We start from the raw sequence: 26,061 nt of genomic DNA on the forward strand, positions 1-26,061 counted from the left end.
GCTCGCGCAGGTGCTCTGGCCTCCCTCTTCCCCTAGAGCCCGGCCGGAACCAAGGCTCCGGCGCCTCTCCGGAGCCTGGGGTTGGCTTGGCTCGCCATGCGTTGGGGGCTGCGCCCTCGCGGGCCGGGGGCAGCGGCCCTGGCCGTGGCCCGGAATTTGTGGGTGCCGCCCCGCCTTCCTCGTCGGCCTGGCTGGCGAGGGGCGACGAGGAGGCTTTTGGTGCGGTCAGTCACCGGGGCCAGTAACCAGCTGCAGAATTCGAGTAATGGCAGCTATCGGGACACGGTGTTGCTGCCGCAGACCAGCTTCCCCATGAAGCTGCTGGGCCGCCAGCAGCCCGACACGGAGCTGGAGGTCCAGCAGGTATGGGCCGGCCTGTGCGCGGCGCGGGCCGGGAGGGGGGCCTCGGGAGGGGGGACACGGGCCTTTCCCGGAGCCACGCCTGGGCCACTCACACCCCGAGTGGGGCGGGACCCGGCCGCAGGCTCCAGGCCCTTTTGGGCCGGGGGTGTTGCGACCCGGTCAGTGGAAATCATGCGCTTCCCACAGGTTGTATTGGGTGAAAACAGAAGTGCAGAAACCTCTAGGCAAGTCCCTTAGACGTGGTTGGTTCCAGAGCGGAAGGCTAAGGGGGAACCAGCGGTGCTCAGATAGCACGGATGGAATAGAAGTCCCAGTTTCAGCTTAGACAGAACCAGTCGAATTTGGACGCTTTTCCAGTGGCTTTTAAAAAGTGAATGAACATGTACACATATAAATACAAATTCGATTATGAGAAGTTGAAGCTTACTTTTGTGCTATCAATAGGTCCTTAATTGGAATTACGGCTTGTTTGAAGGGTCAGGTAGCTGTGGTTACTTCCTCAGAGTCCGCTTCCCAAACTGTGCCTCTGTCTCCTGTATTAGACTGAATTTTCTAAGGGCAGAGATTCACTTGTTAGTTTGTGTAATTTTAGAGTCTTTAAAATCCCTGATATTTTGGATATATTGTCTTAGTAAATACGCTTAGCTTAAATATTCTTATGACAGTTCTCAGAGTTCTAGACTCACAAACCTGTTTTGGCCATCTAATTTTTTAAAGTGTTTTATCCAGTACCTTCTATATTTCTGGAACTGTGACAGTTGCAGATATTTTCTCATATAATCTTCACACCAGCTCGGTGAGTTGGATATTATTAACATTTTTTTCAAATGAGGGAATAGGCCTACAAAGGCAAAGTGACTTGGCCAAGGTCACACAGCAAGTGGGGGAAGGAGAGTGGGATTACAATCAGTGTTATTCCAGATTAAGAGAGTAGCGAGTGTTGAGGCCAAAGGATAGCAGGAATAAGATGTGAGTGCATGTGTCTGTGTGTGTGTGTCTGTGTGTGTGTGTGTGTGTGTGTGTGTGGGTGGGTGGGTGTGATGGGGGACCTACAGGTCCTTCAGCATGGAGTGGAGGGTGGGGAGTGCTGAGAGACTGCCCAAGAATTTAGTGGTACTAAACCTTTGTAGGGTCCTGTATACGTTTATAAAGCACTTAGACTTTAAACTGAAGTCTACGGAGAAGCTATTCAAAAGTATTAAAAGATGAATATCAGATGTGCATTTTAGAAACCTCACCATTTGTGTTTTAGAGTTGAATACATTAGAATGGGATAGGAAATAAAGCAGGTGTTGGTTGTTATTTATGGTAAGATTCAGGAGTATGTATTTACATGATGTTCAGACATTATTGTTCTTTTTAAACAGAAATGTGAATTTTTGGAACTTTATTCATGGCAAAGAGAAAGAAAAGTGAAGACAGAGTTTTGTCTTCACGATGGACCTCCTTATGCAAATGGTGACCCTCATGTTGGACATGCTTTAAATAAGGTAATTATAATTTAGGTTACAAGACTGGAGGGAACACCTTTATCTAAATACACTTTGCAAAAGAGTATATTCTAGTTTTATGACAGTTATGTAAATTTGCACTGGCATACTTAAACTAAAATGTCTTAATAGAAAGTAGCAATAAACAGTTTCAGTACTGTGTGAAAAATAACATCACTCCTATTTGCCTTGAACTTATTTTATGTTATTAAGTATCATTTTATTCAGTAAATCATTGGTGAGCGTCTATTATGTGCCAGGTATTGTCTAGACTCTGGGAATAGCAGTGAACAAAATAAGGATAAGTCCTGGCTTTATGGAGCTTGTGCTCTAAACAGGAAGGGATAATAAGATAAATAAGTAAAATATTTAATATGTTAGATAGTTGCTATAGACTGAATATTTGTCTGTGTGTCGTCCTGGCTCCCGCCCCCTGCAAATCATACGTTGAAACCTAATCCCTAATGTAGTATTTGGAGGTGGGGCCTTTGACAGGTGATAAGGTCATTCTTGGCTGCTATGTGAGCAATAGACTGTAGAGGTAGAGGGAGTTTGGAAATAGGGAGACTAAGAAGGGGACTACTGCATAATTCAGGAGACAGATGATGGCCATTTTGACCAGGGTTGAAGCCATGAAAGTGGTGTGAGAAATAGTCAGATTCTGGGTACAGTTTGGAGGTAGAGCTGACAGGATTTGCTGATGGATTAGATGTGTGGGGTGAGAAAAAGAAAAGAGTCAAGGATGCCTCCAAAAAGCATCTTGAGCACTTAGAAAGTCAGAAGAGCTCTTACCTGAGATGGAGAAGACTGGGAAGATCAGTTTGGGGGACAAAGTCAGGAGTTCAGACCCGGGCATGTTTCCTTTGAGACAAGATTAGACATGCAGGTGGAGATACTAAATAGGCAGTTGGAGGCGAGAGGTCCATACTGGATATGTAAATTGATAGATCATCACCATATACAGTTCAGGGTTGCATTTTGTTTTGTTTTTGAGGAGTGGCTGCTAGGTGCATTTTAAATAGTAAATGAATTGAGCGAGAAATTTAGGTTCTCCTCTAAGAGGACTCACTCGACTTCCCTGAGTATCATGTAGGCTTTCTCTGCTTTCTACCATGAAGAGTAAGAATGATTATAGTTTGCTTCATGGTTATGCTGAGGTAGTAGTCTGCTTTCCAGGAAACAGTTGTTTTTATTACAGGCTATTTATCAGCTCACCTTTCTTTACTGATTCTTATTCCTCACCTACATTAGGTTAAATCATTTTATATTAGTACTCTCCTTGAGTTTTTAAATTCATTTGGCATTCCCCCCCCACCCCCTACAGAACCCCAAGAGATTTTTTTGCCAAGTAGAGCAGTAATTACACATGCATGCCTTTTGCAAAGCAGAGATTTTGTTGCTTGACATCAGTGTTCCTTTTGAGTCTAGAAGAGTATCTAAATCTCAATTTCTAGCATCCAGTCAGAATTTTTTTTCCCTTTTATTCAACTTACTCAGTTACTTGCATGAGCCTTGTAAGACTCCTTGAAATGCCCCCATTTGTAGACAAAATGGCGTGTAATTTTTTCCTTCTGTTCTTGCATTATGGGTATTATCCAATATTTACAATGGATATGTTTGAGCACTTTCATAAATTAAACCTTGTTTTTCTATTTAAAATAAGAGGCACAGGAATTCCCTGGTGGTCCAGTGGTTAGGACTCGGGGCTCTCACTGCCGGGGTCCTGAGTTCAGTCCCTGGTAGGGGAGCTAAGATCCCGCAAGCTGCATCGCAAGGCCAGAAATAAATAAATAGAATAGAATAGAATAAAATAAAATAAATAAAATTAAAAAAGAAAATAAAAGAAAATTTAAAAAATAAATAAATAAAATTAAAAAAGAAAATAAGATAAAATAAAATAAAATAGGCAGGTATGTAATTGATCCATTTAAGGTATTATGATACCCCAGTCTTGGGTGGTATTTTTAAAACGAGGGTAAGTATGGTATATCTTCCCATAATATCAATTTTATTTGTAGTTTGGGAGAAAAAAGATATTTAACCAGTCATTCAAAACCATTTTATGTTAAGACACATATTAATCTGCTTGGGCTGCTATAACAAAATACCTTAGACTGAGTGGCCTAACAAACATACATTTACTTCTTACAGTTCTGGAGGCTGGGAAGTCCAAGATTAAGGTGCCAGCTGATCTTGGCTCTCTTCCTTGCTTACAGAAAGCTACCTTCTCAGTGTGTCCTCACATGGGGGTAGGGGGTGATGGAGGGAAGAGGGGGAGAGGGGAAGAACGCTTTTCTTATAAGGGCACTGTTTCCATCATTAGAGCCCCACTCTCATGACATCATCTAACCCTAATTACCCCCAAAATTTCATTTCCCAATACATTGAGGGTTATGGCTCTAACATATGAAAGGAGGGGTTTGGGGGACACACAGACATTCAGACCGTAACACATGATATGAAATGGAATACAAAATTCCTTTGAATTTGAAAGGAATGGAAGGGATTTTCAAGTTTAAGCTTGCTCTAAGCCCCATTTCTTCTTTCTTCCTTCTCCCACAGGCTGCTAGCCCAGCTGAGTGGCTGTTGATATCAAATTGTATGTTACAGGCCTGCCTGTGTTGAAATAGAGAGCTTCAACCAGAATGTAAATCAACTTGGTTACTAAGCACTCAGTTTAGTGACTATTTTTGTAGCAAGACTTTCTTGATGAAGGAAGCAGTGAGTTGACTTGCATTTTGATGTAAAGCTCTTTCTCTTGAAATAGACTGGCACCTTTGCATAGTACTGGACGAATGTATAATTTCGTTGTTCTCAAAAAATTTTTTTCCAGAATAACCTGTGGTAACATGCACCAATCTTAAATTATTCAGTTTGATGAGTTATGACAGCTCTATACATCTGTTAACCTCCCAGTGCAAGATATAGAAGATATATATATATGTGTATATATATACACACATTTATTGAAGTATAATTGATTTACAATATTAATTAGTTTCAGGTGTACAACATAGTGATTCAATATTTTTATACAGTACAAAATGATCACCATAGTAGGTCTGGTTACTGCCACGATACAATTTATTACAATATTACTATATTCCCTATACTGTACATTACATCCCTGTGACTTATTTATTTTATAAGTGTAAATTGGACTTCTTAATCCCTTTCACCTTTCCTTTCACCTTTTTCAACATCTCCCTACCCCCTTTCCCTCTGGCAACCACCAGTTTGTTGTCTGTATCTATGAGTCTGTTTTTCTTTTTTTATATTTGTTTTGTTTGGTTTGATTCCACATATAAGTGAAATCATACGATATTTGTCTTTCTCTGTCTAACTTATTTCACTTATTTCTAGGTCCATTCATGTTGTCCCAAGTGGCAATATTTTATTGTTTTTTTTAATGGCTGAGTAATATTCCATTTTATATATATGCCACATACCCATTATCTATGCATCTATTGATAGACACTTAGGTTGCTTCCATATCTTAGGTTGCTATTGTAAATAATGCTGCTGTGAACATGGAAATGTGTGCATCTTTTCAAATTAGTGTCTTTGTCTTCTTCAGATAAATACCCAGAAGTGGAATTGCTAAATAATATGGTATTGATAGTTCTGATTTTAATTTTTGAGGGATTTTCATACTGTCTTCCATAATGGTTGTATCAATTTACATTCCTACCAACAGTGGACAAGGGTTCCCTTTTCTCTATGTCCTTGTTATTTGTTGTCTCTTTGGTAATAGGCATTCTTACAGGTGTGAGGTGATATCTGAATGTGCTTTTGACTTGCATTTCCCTGATGATTAGTGATATTGAGTATCTTTTCATGTGCCTGTTGGCCATCTGTATATCTTCTCTGGAAAAACGTCTGTTCAGGTCCTCTGCCCATTTTTTAATTGAGTTTTGTGTGTGTGTGTGTGTGTGTGTGTGTGTGTGTGTGTGTGTGTGTGTGTGTTTCTTTCTTTTTTTGCTGTGGAGTTGTATGAGTTCTTTATAGATTTTGGATATTAACTACTTATCGGACATATCATTTGAAAATTGTCTCCCATTCCCTAGATTGCCTTTTAGTTTTCTAGATTGTTTCCTTCACTGTGCAAAAAGCTTTTTAGTTTGTTGTAATCCCATTTATTTTTGCTTTTGTTGTCCTTGCCTGAGGAGACAGATCCAAAAAAATATTGCTAAGACCCATGTCAGAGAGCTTACTGCTTATGTTTGTGTCTACGAGTTTTAAGGTTTCAGGTCTTAAATTCACGTCTTTAATCCATTTTGAGTTTATCTCTGTATATGGTATATGAAAGTGGTCCAGTTTCGTTCTTTTCCATGTAGCTATGCAGTTTTCCCAGCATCATTTATTGAAGAGACTGTCTTTTTCCCATTGTACATTTTCGCCTCCTTTGTCATAGATTCATTGGCCATATAAATGTGGGGTTTATTTCTGGGCTCTCTATTCTGTTACATTGATCAATGTGTCTGTTTTTTGTTCCAGTATCATACTGTTTTGATGACTGTGGCTTTGTAGTGTAGTTTGAAATCAGAGTGCATGATACCTCCAGCTTTGTTCTTCCTTATCAAGATTGTTTTGGCTGTTCAGGGTTTTTTGTGTTTCCATATAAATTTTAGAATTATTTGTTCTAGTTCTGTGAAAAATGTTGTTGGTATCTTGATAGGGATTGCGTTGAATCTGTAGATTGTCTTGGGTAGTATGGCCACTTTAACAATATTCTTCCAATCCATGAGCAGAATATATCTTTCCATTTGTTTGCATTTGTTTGTGTCATCTTCAGTTTCTTTTATCAGTGTCATAGCTTTTGGAGCACAGGCCTTTTACCTTAGATTTATTCCTAGGTATTTTATTCTTTTTAATGCAACTGTAGATGAGATTGTTAATTTCTATTTCTGATAGTTTGTTGTTTGTGTAAAGAAATGCAAAAGATTTCTGTATATTATTTTTGTATTCTGCAACTTTACTGAACTTGTTGATGAGTTCTAATAGTTTTTTGTGACATCTTTAGGATTTTCTATATATAGTATTATGTCATCTGCAAACAGTGACAGTTTTACTTCTTCCTTTCTGATTTAGATTCCTTTTATTTCTTTTTCTTGTCTGATTGCTGTGGCTAGGACTTCTAATACTATGTTGAAATAAAAGTGGTAAGAGTGGACACCCTTGTCTTGTTCCTGATCTCAGAAGAAAAAAGCTTTTAGCTTTTCACCACTGAGTATGATGTTAGCTGTGGGTTTGTCAAATATGGCCTTTATTATTTCAGGTTATGTTCTCTCTATACTCAGTTTGTTGAGAGTTTTATCATAAATGGATTTTGGCAAACACTTTTTCTGCATCTTGTGAAATGATCATATGATTTTTATTCTTTGTTCTGTTAATGTGGTGTATCACATTGATTGATTTGCAGATATTGAATCATCCTTGCATCCTTGGAATAAATCCTACTTGATCATGGTGTATGATCCTTTTAATGAATTATTGAATTCACTTTGCTAACATTTTGTTGAGGATTTTTGTTTCTGTGTTCATCGTAATATTGGCCTGTAATTTTCTTTTTTTAATAGTGTCCTTGTGTGGTTTTTGTATCAGGGTAATGCTGGCCTCATAGAATGAGGAGTTTCTGCCCTCATCACTGTTTTGGTTTCTATTGCTTTAATTTTTTTGCCCACTGTAAAATTTCAGGTAGGTTGAATCATAATATATATTCTTCTGTGTCTGGCTTCTTTAACTCATGTAGTATTTTTTGATACTCGTATGTGCTGTTATAGATGTCAATAATTGATTCCTTTTTAATTGTCTTTAATTGGTTAGTAGCATTCCGTTGAGAGAATGTACCAAAATTTATTCACTATTTTTTTCAGTCCTTTATTTTTATGTATACTTTAATGGAAAATTTGGAGAGGGCACGACCTTTGACATCTGTCTGTATTTTCAAAACCAGAAATCTGGTCACTAAACAAGTCAGTATTGCTATTAGAGCAGAATTGTAACATGTATTATACATTGTATTAGAACAGTTAATTGTATTGAAAACTTCTGAAACATTTGAGATGTGTTACACATATTGCACATTCCTCAGTAGTAAGTTTGTTTGCTTCCGCAGAGACCAAATTATGCTGCTTGATAGCTCATTTTCAAATTATTAGACGTATTACATCAGATGGTAAAAGGGCATTTATTTCTTTTCATGGACAAAACTGAAGTGCTTGGGGTTTTTTTGTTTTATTGTTTTTTAAGTACATGTTATTCGAAAACAATATCATTCAAATTTTGTCTTAATTAAAGTTTATATTTGAAGTAATTGTAGATTCAAGTGCATTTGTAAGAAAAAATAGAGAGGACTACTTGTACATTTTACCCAGTTTCCCCCAATGGTAACATACTGCAAAACTGTAGTACCATATCACAACCACGATGTTGACATTGATACAATCAAGATACCAAACATTTCCATCAGGAATCCCTCATGATGCTCTTTTATAGCTATATTCATTTCCCTCTTTTCCCACCACCTCCTTTAGCTGTTGTAACTACTAATCTGTTCTCTACTTCTGTATTTTTGTCATTTCAAGAATGCTGTGTAAATGTAATCATACAGTTTTGGGGATTGACTTTTTTCACTCAGCATAATTTCCCTGAGACTCATCCAGGTTACTGAGCATATCAATAATAGTCTATTTTATTGCTGAGTGGTATCCCTTGGTGTGATGTACCACAGGTTGTTTCACCATTCACCTGTTGACACCTGGCTTGTTGCCAGTTTTTTTATTATTAGGAATAAAGCTACTCTAAACATTCACGTACAGGTTTTTGTCTGAATGTAAGTTTTCATTTCTGTGGGATAAATGCCCAGGACTGCACTTGCTGGGTCATATGGTAGTTGCATGTTTAGTTTTTTAAGAAAATACCAAACTGGTTTCAGTGGTGGCTTTTAGCATTTTACATTCCTACCAGTAATGTACAAATAATCTTGTTTCTCTGCATGTCAGCAGCATTTGGTGTTGTCACTATTTTTTATTCTAGCCATTCTGATAGCTGTGTATCCCATTGTGGTTTTAAATTTGCATTTCCTTAATGGCTAATGATGTTAAACACTTCCATCTCTTTATTTGCCATCTGTTGAGCCTCTTTGGTGAAATGCCTCTTTATGTCTTTTGGCCATTTTCTAATTAGATTGTTTAATTTTTTACTATTTTATTTTGAGAGTTTTTTATATATTCTAGGTACTAAATCTTTGCCAGGATACGTGGTTTGCAACTATTTCTCCCAGTCTGTGGCTTGTGTTTTCATCCTCTTAACAGAGTATGTTGCAAATTGAAAGTTTTAAATTTTTATGAAGTCTAATTTATCAGTTTTTCCTATCATGAATCATGCCTTTAGTGTCATGTCTAAGAACTCTTTGCCTAACCTGAGGTCCTGAAGATTTTTTTTTTTCCTAAAAGTTTTACACTTTACATTTAAACCCCATGATCTGTCTTGAGTTTATATAAAGTGTGAGGCTTAGATTGAGGTTTATTTTTTCCCATATGGATGTTTACTTGCTCTAGCACCATTATTATCTTTTCCCTAATGAATTGCTTTTGTACCAATGTCAAAAATCAGTTGGGCAAACTTGTGTGGGCCTATTTCTGGATATTCTGTTTGGTTTTTTTGTTCTGTATGTCTCTCTTTCCACAAATACCACAGTTTTGGTTACTATGGCTATAGAGTAAGTTTTGAAATTTGGTAGTCTGATTCTTCCCATTTTTTTGTTTTTCAAAATTGCTTTAGCTATTTTGGTTTCTTTGCCTTTACATTAAAATTTAGAATAATTTTTTTGACTTTGAATTTTGGGAGTATTAGCAGGTACCAGGTCAGTTGTGTGGGTAGGTAGTAAACAGCAAGCAGTATGCAAAATTTTTGTGAGAACTAATTTAAAAGAATTACCCCCAGTTTTATTGAGATATAATTGACATGTAACATTGTATTAATTAAGGTATATGACATAATGATTTGAAATATATATATATAGTGAAATGATTACCACAGTAAGTTTAGTTAATATCCATTGTGTCACATAGTTCCAAATTTTTATTTTCTTATGGTGAAAACTTTTAAGATCTACCCTCTTAGTAACTTTAAAATATATAATACAGTGTTGTTACTATAGGCACCATGCTGTACCTTACATCCCCAGAGCTGGTAAGTATTATAATTTGGAGTTTGTACCTTCTGACCATTGTCACCCATATCTCCAACCCCCCCAGCCCCCACCTATGGCAACCACCAATCTGTTCTCTGATTTAAAAAAAATCCATGATATATGAGGAAAAATGGATAAATTTAATTTCATCAAAGTTAGAATCTTTCTAGGAGTTTGATTTTTTTTTTTATATTCCACATCTAAGTTAGATCATAGGATATCTGCCTTTCTCTGTCTGACTTACTTTATTTAGCATAATGCCCTCAAGTTCCATCTATGTTGTTGCAAATGACAGGATTTTCGTCTTTTTTATGGTTGAATAATATTCCATTGTATACATAGACCACATTTTCCATATTCATTCATCCATCAGTGGGTACTTAGGTTGTTTCCCTGTCTTGGCTGTTGTAAATAATGGGGCAGTGAACATGGGGGTGCACATATATTTCCAAGTGTTTTCATTTCCTTCAGATAAATACCCAGAAGTGGAATTGATGGATCATATGGTAGTTCTATTTTAATTTTTTGAGGAACCTCCATGCTGTTTTCCATAGTGTCTGCACCAAATTACATTCCCATCAGTAGTGCACAAGGATTCCCTTTTCTCCACATCCTTGTCAACACTTATTATCTCTTGTCTTTTAGAGGACAGCCATTCTGACAGTTGTGAGGTGATAACTCATTGTGGTTTTGGTTTGTATTTCCCTGGTGATTGGTGATGTTGTGTACCTTTTCATGTACTTGTTGACCATTTTTTTGTCTTCTTTGGGAAAATGCTCAGGTCTTTTGTCCATTTTTTTATTGGATTATTTGCTTCTTTTGCTGTTGAGTTTTACATATCCTTATATTGAGTATATATTCATACGGTAAATATCTTAATGTTTTGGTTATTAACCCCTTATCAGAAAAATGGTTTGCAAATATTTTTTCCCATTCTGTAAGTTACCTTTTCATTTTGTTCATTGCTTCTTTTGCTGTGAAGAGGCTTTTTAGTTTGATGTAGTCCCACTTTTTGGTTTCTGCTTTCATTACTTGTGCAACAAAAATCATTGTCAAGACCAAAGTCATGGGGCTTTTCCCCTATATTTTTTTTCTAGTAGTTTTGCAATTTCAGGTCTTAACTTTAAGTCCTTAATCCATTTCAAGTTAATTTTGGTGTGGTGTAAGATAGGGGATTTACTTTCTTTTTTTTGCATAAAAATATATGGTTTTCCCATTACCATTTATTGAAGAGACTATTCTTTCCCTGTTGAGTGAGAATTCTTGGCTTTCTTGTCACATATTAGTTGACTTTATATACAAAGGTTATTTTTGGGCTCTTGATTCTTTTACATTGGTCTCTGTGTCTGTTGTTCTGCTAATACTATAGTGTTTTGATTACAGTAGCTTTGTAATATCAGGAAATGTGGTGTCTCCAGCTTTGTTTTTTCTCTAATTTGCATTGGCTGTTTGGGCTCTTTTGTGGTTCATTATGAATTTTAGGATTTTTTTTTTTTCTGTTTCTGGGAAAAATGTCATTGGAATTTTGACATGGGTTGCATTGAATCTTTAATGGCTTTGGGTGTGTGGGCATTTTAACAGTACAGACATACCTTGGAAGATATTTCGGGTTCAGTTCCATTCCACTGCAATAAAGCAAATATTGGGTCGAGGCTAGTCTCATGAATGTTTTGGTTTTCCAGTGCATATAAAAGCTGTTTACACTACATTGTAGTCTATTAAGTGTGCAATAGTATTAGCTGTCAAAAAATGCACATATCTTAATTTAAAAATACTTTATTGCTAAAGGAATGGTAACCAATATCTGACAAGGCAGGGTTGCCACAAACCTTCAATTTCTAAAAAATGCAATATCCCTGAGTTGCAGTAAAATGAAGCACGATAAAATGAGGTATGCCTGTATTAATTCGTCTGATCCATGAATGTGGGATATCTTTCCATTTATTTGTGTCATCTTCTATTTCTTTCATCCATGTCTTCATGGTTTTCTGTGTACAGATCTTTTAGCTCCTTGGTTAAATTTATTTCTAAATGTTTTGTTGTTTATGGTACTATTGTACATAGAGGGTTTTTAAAATTTCTTTTTCAGATAGTTTATTGTTAGCGTATAGGAGCATGTCTGATTTTTGTATGTTGATTTTGTATCCTGAAACTTTAATGAACTTGTTTATTCTAACAGTTTTTTTGTCAAGTCTAGGATTTTCTGTATATAACGTCATGTCATCTGCAAAAAAAGACAATTTTACTGCTTACTTTTTGGTTGGGTATCTTTTTTTTTTTTTTTCCTTTTCTATTTGTTCTGGCTAGGACCTCTAATACTATATTGAATAGGAATGGTGAGAGTGGGCACCCTTGTATTATTCCTGATCTTAGAGGAAAAGCTTTCAGCCTTTCACCATTCAGTATGATGTTAGCTGTGGCCTTGTCATATATGGCCTAATGTATTATCTTTGAGGTATGTTCCTTCTGTACCCACTATATTGAGAGTTTTTATAATGAAATTTTTATATGTTGAATTTTGTCAGATGCTTTTTCAGCTTCTGTTGAGATGAACATGTGATTTTTATCTTCTAATGTGGTGTGTCAACTTAATGATTTGTTTATGTGGAACCATCCTTGCATCCCAGGGATGAATCCCACTTTATCATGGTGTACGATCCTTTTAATATGCTGTTGAATTTGATTTGATAGTATTTTGTTAATAACTTTTACATCTATATTCATCAGGGATTTTGGCCAGTGGTTTTCTTGTAGTATCCTTGTTGGCTTTGGTATTAAGGTAGTGTTGGCCTTATAAAATGGGTTTGGGAGTATTCAGTTTTTCTGAAGAGTTAGAAAAAGATTGGCATTCATTCTTCTGTAAATATTTGGTAGAATTCATCTATGAAGTCCTGGGCTTTTCTTTTTTGGGAGATTTAAAATTACTCATTCAGTCTTTTTATTTGTTACTGTTCTGTTCAGATTTTCTATTTTTTCATGTTTCAGTCTGGGTGAGTTTTACGTGCCTGCAAATTTATCCATTTTTCCTAGGTTGTTCAATTTCTTGGCATATAATTGTTCACAGTAGTCTCTTAGATCCTTTCTTTGTATTTCTCCAGTGTCAGTTGTAATGTCTCCTGTATCACTTATAATTTTATTTATTTCAGTTTTCTGTCTTTCTTGGTAAGTCTAGTTAAAGGTTTGTCAATTTTGTTTATATTTTCAAAAACCACCACTTAGTTTTATTGATCTTTTCTATTTGTTTTTCTATGCTCTGTTTCATTTATTTCTGCTCCAATTTTTGTTATCTCTTTCCTTCTCCTAACTTTGAGCTTTGTTTGTTCCTTTCTAGTCCCTTGAAGTGTAAAGTTAGGTAGTTTGAGATCTGTCTTTTTGCTTAATGTAGGTGTTTATAACTGTCAACTTCCCTCTTTGACCTGCTTTTACTGCATCCCATAAGATATTTTTCCAACAGTTATTTAAGATGTTTATTCAAATTTCATCTTTTTGGTAATTAGAAACATTACCATTTGTCTTTTTACTTTTTTAAAATATCTTTTTAAATTAAATAAGGGAAATTTGCACACATTGAATATTACCTTTTGTTTATTCATTCTTTCAATTTTTTAATATATTGTTTCGGTGAAAAAGTGAGAAAGAGTGTTAAACCATTGGTATATTAAATAAAAACAACTTTAATCCCCAATACCTTGTTCCTGTATCAACTAAAGATTCTTTTTTTTTTTTTATAAATTTATTTATTATTTTTGGCTGTGTTGGGTCTTTGTTGCTGCGTGTGGGCTTTCTCTAGTTGTGGCGAGCGGGGGCTACTCTTCGTGGCGGAGCACGGGCTTCTTGTTGCGGTGGCTTCTCTTGTTGCGGAGCATGGGCTCTAGGCATGCGGGCTTCAGTGGTTGTGGCACACGGGCTCGGTAGCTGTGGCTCATGAGCTATAGAGCGCAGGCTCAGTAGTTGTGGCACACGGGCTTAGTTGCTCCGTGGCATGTGGGATCTTCCTGGACAAGGGCTCGAACCTGCGTCCCCTGCATTAGCAGGTGGATTCTTAACTAATGCACCACCAGGGAAGTCCTCAACTAAAGATTCTTAAGGTAACTTAAAGCACTCAGACATCCTTGGAAAGTAATATTATAAAACACAGTAACATTTCTATATTACATTTTCATAGATATTGTTGAAAGGAAAAATAAATCACATATTCTTTCATTCAAAATATGGAAAACTGAAATAGTAAAACTAAATTGACAAAATTGTAATTTGTTTATGCTGGATTTTACCTAATTTTAATGAAAATAGTTGTTACATGTTACATACATTCGAAGGTATAAAAAATATATTTTTCTTCATTGCACAAAATTTTTTATTGCAAAATACTTAAGTACAGACCTCTAAGAACATTTTCATAATGACCATTAAGTGTATAGAAAACATTTTTCAAATCTGAGTGTAAGTGGAGGGGAAAGTAGGATGCAAGGTGACTAAAATCCAGAGTTTGGGTGACTTGGCAAAGTCATCCAATTAACAGGTTGAAGGTGTGGATGTGACCCAGGCAGGATTTTCTTGTTTAAAAATGCTGCAGATGAGTGTATTTAAAACAAAGGGGAGGAAAATCTAGTTATATAGCCCACCCACATCATTTTATACCAGAAAAACAACTGTAGCAAGTAACTTTGAGTGTTTCAGAACTTAGTTAGGTGCATGGTCCATTGGTATCCCGCTTTAATACCTGCCTGTGAGTGCCATGTTCCACCACAACCCCAGCTCCAGCACACTTGCTGTTAGCGGCTAATTCTTTTTCACATAGAGTCAGGAATTTGGACTAAAGTTCTAACCCTTCTTCTTTTCCAGAGTTAGAGTGGTACCACATGTTTCCTCCTTTTACTTCCCCCACAGAGGTGGCTTCAGGGATGATGAGAATGTCACCAGGTAGATTCAGTATAGAGCTGTGCTTTCCATTTTCTGTCTCAGTTACCTAATCTTACAAGCCAGCTCCCTTGAAAAAGCATGTGTAGATCACTAGTCCTCTCTGGTCCTCTCTGAACCTCCGCCCACTGGGCTGCAGTGGGGTGTACTTGCAGCTGGGTGTGTGGCTGTTGCTGCAGGAGTACCTTGGCCTAAGGTGTCTGGCCGCTCTCAGCCATGGCTGGAGCCTGAACAACAGTCCAGTGAGTTCAGGCCAAGTGCTGTGCAATCTCTGCGCCCCTTAAGTTGTGGTATACTGTGTTTCTTTTTTCATTTGTTTTCAAGATATTTTTGATTTCCTTTTTTATTTCTTCTTTGACCTATTGGTTTTTCAGAAATGTATTGTTTACTTTCCACATATTTGTGAGTTTTTCAGGTTTCTTCTTGTTGATTTTTTAGTTTCATGCCATTGTTGTCAGAAAAGATTGTTGGTATGGTTTCACTCTTTCTACATTTGTTAACACTTGTTTTGTGGCCACATATTATCTATTCTGGACATTAATCAGTGTGTGCTTGAGAAGAATGTGTATTCTGCTGCTTGTCAGTGGAATGTTCAGTATATGTCTGTTACGTTCATATGGTCTGAAGTATAGTTTAAATCCATTGTTTCCTTATTGATTTTCTGTCTGGACCATCTATCCATTGTTCAAAATGGAGTATTGAAGTCCTATACTATTATTGTATTATTTTCTATTTCTCCACATCTGTTTGTAGTTACTTAATATATTTAGGTGCTCTGATGTAGGGTACATATATATTTACAACTAATAATTTTCTCTTGATGAATCGACCCCTTTATCATTATGATGACATCATTTGTCTCTTATTAGAATTTTTGACTTAACGTCTATTTTGTCTGGTACAAGTATAGCACCTCTTCTGAATTTCCATTTGCGTGGAATATCTTTTTCTATCCCTTTACCTGATTTCCTAAGTGTGTCTTTAAAGCTGACATGATCTCTTGTAGGCATCATGCAGTCGAGTCTTGTTTTTTTCCATCCTTTCAGCCACTCTATACTTTTTGATTGGAAGATGTAATCCTTTTACCTTTAAAATAATTATTGATAGGCAAGTACTTACTAATGCCAACTTATTGTTTCCTGTTTGTTTTGTAGTTCCTTTGTTCCTCTCTTTCTTTTTTCCTTCATGAATTGTTGATTTTTCTTAAAGGCATGCTTTGATTTCCTTCTCTTTATCTTTTGTACCTTTACTATGGTTTTTTGTTTTGTGGTTACCATGAGGCTTACATAAAGCACCTTATAGCTGTAACAGTCTGTATGAACTAACAAATTATATTTGATTGCACACAAAAACTGCCCTTTTACTCCCAGTACACATTTATGTTTCTTACAATTTTGCTTTACATCTTTTTATATTGTATATTCATTAACACATTATTTTAATTAGAGTTACTTTAACACTTCTGTCATTTAACCTTTATACTAGAGTTATGTCATTAACATACCACCATATTACAGTATAGGAGTATTTTGAATTTGCCTATATACTTACCTTTACCATATTGTAAAATTGCATATGTTTTCTAGGCACTAATTATCATCCTTTCATCTCAGCTTGGAGAACTCCTTTTAGGATTTCTTGTAATGTAGGTCTAGTGGTGATGAACTCCTTCAGCTTTTGTTTGTCTGTAAAAGTAGTTATCTTTCTTTCATTTATGAAGAATAACTTTTCCAGTTAAGTATTACTGGTTGGCAGTTTTTTATTTGCAGCACTTTGAATATATCATCCCATTCTTTTTGGCCTGCAAGGTTTCTGCTGCGATATCTAGTTGTAGCTTTATGGAGGTTCCGTTGTAAGTGGTAAGTGACAAGCTTTTTTTCTCTTGCTGCTTTCAAGATGCTCACTTTGTCTTTGATTTTTGACACTTTTATTATTATATGTCTTTGAGAAGATCTATTTGGGTTGAATTTGTTTGGGGATCTGTGAGCTTCATGAATTTGAATGCTCATATCTTTCCCCAGATTTGGGAAATTCTTAGCTATTCTTTCTTTAAATAAGCTTTCTGACTCTTTTTCCCTTTCTCCTCCTTCTGGGGCTCTCATAAAGCATATATTGTTTCTTTCAGTTGTGTCACATAAGTACTACAGGCATTCGTCATTCCTTTTTATTCTTTTTTCTTTTTGTACCTCTGACTGGTTAACTTGAAATGATCTATCTTTGATTTCACTGATTCTTTCTTCTGGTTGGCCATGTCTGCTATTGAAGCTCCTGTTGAATTCTAAAGAATCCATTGTATTCTTCGGCTCCAAAATTTATTTTTGGTTGTTTTATATTTTTTATCTCTGTGTTGAGTTTCTCATTTTGTTCATGAGTTGCTTTCTGATTTTGTAAAATTGTTATCTGTAATTATGTTAAGCTGATGGTTTTCTTTGTTTTTGTTTGTTTTTGTAGTTCTCAGAGCATCTTTAGAACAGTTATTTTGAATTGTTTGTTATGAAGTTTGTTGATCTCCATTTCTTTGGGTTCTTTTACTGGAAGTTTACTTATTTCCTTCGGTGGAGCTGTGTTTCCTTGATCCTTTGTGATTCCTGTAGCCTTGCATAGATAACTGTACATTTGAAGGAGTTTTCACCTCTTCCAGACTTTACAGACTGATTTCAATAAGGAAAGACCTTCTCTTGTGTGTGGGAACATGTTGGAATGTGCTGTAACTGCTGGTGTACTGGTGCAGGATGCCAAGTGTGGGTGTGTGGCCGCTCTGGGTCAGAGATGGATCTGGTGTGGCGTCTTGTCTGCAGAGGCAGTTGGGGTCTACAGCATAACACCTGTATGATCTTTGGTGGGCTCTGCAGGTGGTCCTTCATGGCTGCACGGGCTGTTTGTGTTCAGTGATGTTTCCAGGTTCAGTGGCTGGGGACAAGGGCAAGCAGTGGTCATGGCTGCAACTGGTGATATGCACAGGCTTGGCTGCTGGGGCTGGCCACAGACACCTATATGGTGGCAGGGTGTAGCTGCAAACTCACATGCAGTGGTCAGGGTCAGAGTCAGCAGTAGTGTCCTGGGCCACCTGCAAGCACATGGTCAGCTCCGGGGGCCCTGGCTGTCAGCACGTACTGCCATGAATACACTGGCTAGCCACAGGCACGATCATGGCAGTGGGTGTCAGCGATGGGAGTTGAGGCTGGCCCCTTACAGGTGAGTGTTAGGAGTCAGGGCCAGATCCAGCCCCATTAGCAGCTGTGGGGGCCTTGGCTGTTGGTGTGCGCGTGTGTGTCCCTAGGGGCCAACTGCAGGTGGCTGCAGTGGTGCAGGCGAGTGACGGCGTCAGGGCCAGGTCTTCTCCCCAAACAGCTGTGGGGACCTTGGCTGCCAGTGTGCGCTTGTGCATCTGCAGAGGCTAGCCTTGTGCGTGTGCACGGCAGTGGATGCTGGTGATTTGAGTTGGGGGCCTGCAGTGTGCGGGTGCACAGCTGCTGGGGCTGAACGCAGGCACACACAGTGGTGTGGGTCAGTGACATGCGTCAGGGCCAGATCTTTGTCCTTAAGCAGTTGTGGGGCCTTGGCGGTCAGTGTGCCTCTGTGCATCTGCAGGGGCCTACGGTGGTGTCTTGCGTGTGTGCAGCCGCAGTGGCTGGCGCTGGTTGCTGGTGTGGCTCCTGGGCTCTAGCAGCAGAAGGTGGGGAGCTAGCAGGGAGAGCCTCAGACGGCTGGTATCTCCAGGCATGAAAACTTGGAAAACCTCAGTGGTGAAATCTGCGGGTTGTCGGCGGCATCTGTGTTGACTGTTGCTTTGCTCAGTGGTGAGAGCTGCTGCTGAGCAGTCTGTTGTCGTCTGTGGCGAGGTCCTCAGTAACAAAAGCTGGGGAGGTCTGCAGCACCCACAGAGCTCCTGAGGTGCTCGTTGATGTAGGCTGCTAGAGTCCTCCGTAGAGGAAGGAGGCCAGTGGGCGCTGCGGTTCCCATGCTGCCTGGCTGATACTGGCTGTCCCTGCCCATCTTCCTTGATCTAGCTGCGTGTAGATGTCTCAGCTTTGCTGCGCTCTAAGGTGCAGTGAAACCAAAGTGCATGCTCCGCACGGGACCCTGGAAGGCTGGAGAAGCCGGTCCTTCACTTTCTCTCCCTTTCCTGGTGACGGGAACTCTCTCCAGCCAAGGAGTACCCAGTGTCTGCCCTGGGTGACGAGATGACGCAGCCAGAGCAAACTGTTTTTCCCCCCTTTCTTGTGCATTTGTCTCAGGTTTTTTTGTCCCACTGTGTTGTGGAAGCTTCTCAAGTGGACTCCAGAGCCATTTTTGTTCATGGACGGCTGTCTAGTTGTGGTACCTTGTGGGGGCATGGGTATGGGCTCTTCTACTCCACCATCTCTGTGACAGCCCTTACTTAATTTTCATTATTCCACTACCTCTTTAATGTTGTTGTGGTTGCTCTAGTGCTTGTGTATATATCTTGTCAGAGTCAGCTTCAGAATTACACTAGCTTAATATTCGTGAGATGTAGAGATGTTACGCCTTTTTTCACTTTACCCTTGGACAGTGCGGGGGTTAGGGCTGCCGATTCTCTGCACAGGCGAAAGTCTGGGTATAACTTCACAGTCATCCTCCTCATCCTTGGTTCCACATCTGCAGATTCAGCCAACCTCGGATCGTGTAGTACCTACTTAATGAACAAAAATCCCTGTGTACGTGGGCCCGAGCAGTTCAAACCTGTGTTGTTCAAGGGTCAACTGTAGTTCTGGTCCTTTCTGTCTCTTCTTGTGGTCTTCTTGTTATGCACATTGCATCCATTAATGTTACAAACTCCGCAATACGTTGTTATAAATTATTACTTTATCATCTGTAGTCATTTTCTTAGCCCAGTGCCGCCTTTCTCATATATACCTCCTTTGTGCTGTTATCTGCAAATATATTATATTTCTGTATGTTTTACACTGGAGAACACGTTACATACATATTTTTTGAACATTTGCCTTTTACATCAGTTAGGAGAAGAGAGTATTCAGTTGGCCAAAACCTTCTTTCGGGGTTTTTCCGTAACATCTTATGGAACGTTTTTTCCTGTGGATTTGAATTACCGTCTATGGGCACTTGCTTTTAGCCTGAAGAACTTCCTCTCATGTCCTTTCCTGTGAGATGGGTCTGCTGGCAACAAATTCATTCCCTCTCTCTCTTTCTCTTTTTTTCTTTTTGTTTTTTAAAAAAATAAAAGAATGGCTTTATTTTGCTTGCATTTTTTCAATTTAGCTCTGCTGGCTGTAGGATTCTTGGTTGAGAATGTTTTCTTTGAGCACTTTCAGTATGTGATCCCACTGCTCTCTGCCCTACGTTGTTTCTGCTGACAACTCAGCTGCTAGTGTTACTGGGGTTCTCTTGTACATACTCTTTTTCTCTCTTTCTGCTTTCAAGGTTTTCTGCTTATTTCTCACTTCCAGCATTTTTATTGTAATGTATCTTTGTTTGGATCTGTCTGTGTTTATTCTTCTTGGAGTTCATTTGGCTTTCTGGTTGAGCAGGTTAGTGTTTTCCAGTAAATTTCAGAAATTGTCAATTAATTTTTTATATATATTTTAAAAAATTTTTTTAACATCTTTATTGGAGTATAATTGCTTTACATTGGTGTGTTAGTTTCTGCTGTATAACAAAGTGAATCAGCTATACATATACATATATCCCCATATCTCCTCCCTCTTGTGTCTCCCTCCCACCCTCCCTATCCCACCCCTATAAAGCTGATCTCCCTGTGCTATGCGGCTGCTTCCCACTAGCTATCTGTTTTACATTTGGTAGTGTATATATGTCCATGTTACTCTCTCACTTCGTCCCAGCTTACCCTTCCCCCTCCCCATGTCCTCAAGTCCATTCTCTACGTCTGCGTCTTTATTCCTGTCCTGCCCCTAGGTTCTTTGAACCATTTTTTTGTTTTTTAGATTCCATATTTATGTCTTGGCATACGGTATTTGTTTTTCTCTTTGTGACTTATTTCACTCTGTATGACACACTCTAGGTCCATCCACCTCAATACAAATAACTCAATTTTTTTTCTATTTATGGCTGAGTAATATTCCATTGTATATATGTGCCACATCTTCTTTATCCATTCATCTGTCGATGGACACTTAGGTTGTTTCCATGTCCTGGCTGTTGTAAATAGAGCTGCAATGAACATTGTGGTACATGACTCTTTTTGAATTATGGTTTTCTCAGGGTATATGCCCAGTAGTGGGATTGCTGGGTCGTATGGTAGTTCTATTTTTAGTTTTTTAAGGAACATCCTTACTGTTCTCCATAGTGGCTGTATCAATTTACATTCCCACCAACAGTGCAAGAGGGTTCCCTTTTCTCCACACCCTCTCCAGCATTTATTGTTTGTAGATTTTTGATGATGGCCATTCTGACTGGTGTGAGGTGATACCTCATTGTAGTTTTGATTTGCATTTCTCTAATAATTAGTGATGTTGAGCATCATTTCATGTGTTTGTTGGCAATGTGTATATCTTCTTTGGAGAAATGTCTATTTAGGTCTTCTGCCCATTTCTGGATTGGGTTGTTTGCTTTTTTGATACTGATATTGAGCTGCATGAGCTGCTTGCATATTTTAGAGATTAATCCTTTGTCAGTTGCTTCGTTTGCAAATATTTTCTCCCATTCTGAGGGTTGTCTTTTTTATGGTTTCTTTTGCTGTGCAAAAAGCTTTTAATTTTCATTGGGTCCCATTTGTTTATTTTTGTTTTTATTTCCATTTCTCTAAGAGGTGAGTCAAAAAGGATCTTATTGTGATTTATGTCATAGAGTGTTCTGCCTATGTTTTCCTTTAAGAGTTTTATAGTGTCTGGCCTTACATTTAGGTCTCTAATCCATTTTGAGTTTATTTTTGTGTATGGTGTTAGGGAGTGTTCTAATTTCATTCTTTTACTTGTAGCTGTCCAGTTTTCCCAGCACCACTTATTGAAGAGGCTGTCTTTTCTCCATTGTATATTCTTGCCTCCTTTATCAAAGATAAGGTGACCATATGTGTGTGGGTTTATCTCTGGGCTTTCTGTCCTGTTCCATTGATCTGTATTTCTGATTTTGTGCCAGTACCATACTGTCTTGATTACTGTAGCTTTGTAGTATAGTCTGAATTCAGGGAGCCTGATTCCTCCAGCTCCGTTTTCCCTTCTCAAGATTGCTATGGCTGTTTGGGGTCTTTTGTGTTTCCATACAAATTGTGAAATTTTTTGTTCTAGTTCTGTGAAAAATGCTATTGGTAATGTGATAGGGATTGTATTGAATGTGTAGATTGCTTTGGGTAGTATAGTCATTTTCACAATGTTCATTCTTCCAATTCAGAACATGGTATATCTCTCCATCTGTTTATATCATCTTTAATTTCTTTCATCAGTGTCTTATAGTTTTTTTGCATACAGGTCTTTTGTCTCCTTAGGTAGGTTTATTCCTAGGTATTTTATTCTTTTTGTTGCAGTGGTAAATGGGAGTGTTTCCTTAATTTCTCTTTCAGATTTTTCATCATTAATGTATAGGAATGCAAGAGATTTCTGTGCATTAATTTTGTATCCTGCAACTTTACCAAATTCATTGATTAGCTCTAGTAGTTTTCTGGTAGCATCTTTAGGATTCACTATGTATAGTATCATGTCATCTGCAAACAGTGACAGCTTTACTTCTTCTTTTCCAATTTGAATTCCTTTTATTTCTTTTTCTTCTCTAATTGCTGCTGCTAAAACTTCCAAAACTATGTTGAATACTAGTGGTGAGAGTGGGCAACCTTGTCTTGTTCCTGATCTTAGTGGAAATAGTTTCATTTTTTCACCATTGAGAATGATGTTGGCTGTGGGTTTGTCATATATGGCCTTTATTATGTTGAGGTAAGTTCCCTGTATGCCTACTTTCTGGAGGGTTTTTATAATAAATGGGTGTTGAATTTTGTCGAAAGCTTTTTCTGCATCTATTGAGGTGATCATATGGTTTTTCTCCTCCAGTTTGTTAATATGGTCTATCACATTGATTGATTTGTGTATATTGAAGAATCCTTGCATTCCTGGGATAAACCCCACTTGATCGTGGTGGTGTATGATCCTTTTAATGTGCTGTTGGATTCTGTTTGCTACTATTATGTTGAGGAATTTTGCATCTATGTTCATCAGTGATATTGGTCTGTAGTTTTCTTTTTTTGTGACATCTTTGGTTTTGGTATCAGGGTGATGGTGACCTCGTAGAATGAGTTTGTGAGTGTTCCTCCCTCTGCTATAATTTGGAAGAGTTTGAGAAGGATAGGTATTAGCTCTTCTGTAAATGTTTGATAGAATTCGCCTGTGAAGCCACCTGGTCCTGGGCTTTTGTTTATTGGAGGATTTTTCATCACAATTTCAATTTCAGTGCTTGTGATTGGTCTGTTTATATTTTCTCTTTCTTCCTGGTTCAGTCTCAGAATGTTGTGCTTTTCTAAGAATTTGTTCATTTCTTCCAGGTTGTCCATTTTATTGGCATATAGTTGCTAGTAGTAATCTCTCATGATCCTTTGGATTTCTGCAGTGTCAGTTGTTACTTCTCCTTTTTCATTTCTAATTCTGTTGATTTCAGTCTTCTCTCTTTTTTTCTTGATGAGTCTGGCTAATGGTTTATCAATTAATGTTTATCTTCTCAAAGAATCAGCTTTTAGTTTTATTTATCTTTGCTATTGTTTCCTTCTACAATTTATTTCTAATCTGAACTTTATGGTTTCTTCTGCTAACTTTGGGTTTTTTTTGTTCTTCCTTCTCTACTCGCTTTAGGTGTAAGGTTAAGTGGTTTATTTGAGATTTTTCTTATTTCTTGAGGTAGGATTGTGTTGCTATAAATTTCCCTCTTAAAACTGCTTTTGCTGCATCCCATAGGTTTTGGCTCATCATGTTTTCATTGTCATTTGTTTCTGGTTATTTTTTGATTTCCTCTTTGATTTCTTCAGTGATCTCTTGGTTATTTAGTAATGCATTGTTTAACCTCCGTGTGTTTGTTGTTTTTACAGATTTTTTCCTGTAATTAATATCTAGTCTCGTAGCGTTGTGGTCAGAAAAGATACTTGATACGATTTCAATTTTCTTAAATTTACCAAGGCTTGATTTGTGACCCAAAATGTGATCTATCCTGGAGAATGTTCCATGAGCACTTGAGAAGAAAGTGTATTCTATTGTTTTTGGATGGAATGTCTTTTAAATATCAATTAAGTCCATCTTGTTTAATGTATCATTTAAAGCTTGTGTTTCTTTATTTATTGTCATTTTGGTTGGTCTGTCCATTGGTGAAAGTGGGGTGTTAAAGTTCCCTACTATTACTGTGTTACTGTCAATTTCCCCTTTTATGGCTGTTAGCTTTTGCCTTATGTACTGAGGTGCTCCTATGTTAGGTGAATAAATATTTACAATTGTTATATCTTCTTGTTGGATTGATCCCTTGATCATTATGTAGTGTCCTTCTTTGTCTCTTGTAATAGTCTTTATTTTAAAGTTTGTTTTGTCTGATTTGAGAATTGCTACTCCAGCTTTCTTTTGATTTCCATTTGCATGGAATATCTTTTTCCATCCCCTCACTTTCAGTCTGTATGTATCCATAGGTTTGAAGTGTCTCTCTTGTAGACAGCATATATATAGGTCTTGTTTTTGTATCCATTCAGCCAGTGTATGTCTTTGGTTGGAGCATTTAATCCATTTACACTTAAGGTGTGTTCCTATTACCATTTTCTTAATTGTTTTGGGTTTGTTATTGTAGGTCTTTTCCTTCTCTTGTGTTTCCTGCCTAGAGAAGTTCCTTTAGCATTTGTTGTAAAGATGGTTTGGTGGTGCTGAATTCTCTTAGCTTTTGCTTGTCTGTAAAGGTTTTAATTTCTCCGTAGAATCTGAATGAGATCCTTGCTGGGTAGAGTAATCTTGCTTGTAGGTTTTTCCCTTTCATCACTTTAAATATGTCCTGCCACTCCCTTCTGGCTTGTAGAGTTTCTGCTGAAAGATCAGCTGTTAACCTTATGGGGATTCCCTTGTATATTATTTGTTGCTTTTCCCTTGCTGCTTTTAATATTTTTTCTTTGTATTTAATTTTTGATGGTTTGATTAATATGTGTCCTGGCATGTTTCTCCTTGGATTTATCCTGTATGGGACTCTCTGCACTTCCTGGACTTGATTGACTATTTCCTTTCCCATATTAGGGAAGTTTTCAACTATAATCTCTTCAAATATTTTCTCAGTCCCTTTTTTTTTTCTCTTCTTCTTCTGGGACCCCTATAATTTGAATGTTGGTGTGTTTAATATTGTCCCAGAGGTCTCTGAGACTGTCATCAATTCTTTTCATTCTTTTTTTCTTTATTCTGCTCTGTGGTCGTTATTTCCACTATTTTATCTTCCAGGTCACTTATCCTTTCTTCTGCCTGAGTTATTCTGCTCTTGATTCCTTCTAGAGAATTTTTGATTTCATTTATTTTGTTTTTCATCATTGTTTGTTTGTTCTTTAGTTCGTCTGGGTCCTTGTTAAACGTTTCTTGTATTTTCTCCATTCTATTTCCAGGATTTTGGATCATCTTTACTATCATTACTCTGAATTCTTTTTCAGGTAGGCTGCCTATTTCCTCTTCATTTGTTTGGTCTGGTGGGTTTTTACCTTGCTCCTTCATCTGCTGTGTATTTCTCTGTCTTCTCATTTTGCTTAACTCACTGTGTTTGGGGTCTCCTTTTTGCAGGCTGCAGGTTCATATTTCCCGTTATTTTTGTTGTCTGCCCCCAGTGGGTAAGGTTGGTTCAGTGGGTTGTGTAGACTTCCTGGTGGAGGGGACTAGTGCTTGTGTTCTTGTGGATGAGGCTGGATCTTGTCTTTCTGGTCGGCAGGACCGCTTCCGGTGGTGTGTTTTCAGGTGTCTGTCACCTTACTATGATTTTAGGTAGCCTCTCTGCTAATGGGTGGGGTTGTGTTCCTGTCTTGCTAGTTGCTTGGCATAGGGTGTCCAGCACTGTAGCTTGCTGGTCGTTGAGTGGAGCTGGGTCTTAGCGTTGAGATGGAGACCTCTGGGAGAGCTTTCGCCGTTTGATATTATGTGGGGCTGGGAGGTCTCTGGTGGACCAGTGTCCTGA

At 37.9% G+C, this 26,061-nt stretch overlaps 1 protein-coding gene across 1 annotated transcript in view; it reads left to right on the plus strand.

Moving 5' to 3' along the window:
* Positions 1–2: 2 nt before the first annotated feature.
* IARS2 (isoleucyl-tRNA synthetase 2, mitochondrial) overlaps positions 3–26,061 on the plus strand; it is a 77,786-nt gene continuing 51,727 nt past the window's right edge. Inside the window, exons 1-2 of the mRNA XM_082394300.1 lie at positions 3–363; positions 1,731–1,853. Coding sequence (XP_082250426.1) covers positions 97–363; positions 1,731–1,853 — 390 coding nt within the window. The 5' untranslated portion in view covers positions 3–96. The remainder of the gene's footprint in view (positions 364–1,730; positions 1,854–26,061) is intronic.

The sequence above is a fragment of the Balaenoptera borealis genome, assembly GCF_965194805.1.
Source record: "Balaenoptera borealis genome assembly, chromosome: 1".
NCBI lineage: Eukaryota > Metazoa > Chordata > Mammalia > Artiodactyla > Balaenopteridae > Balaenoptera > Balaenoptera borealis.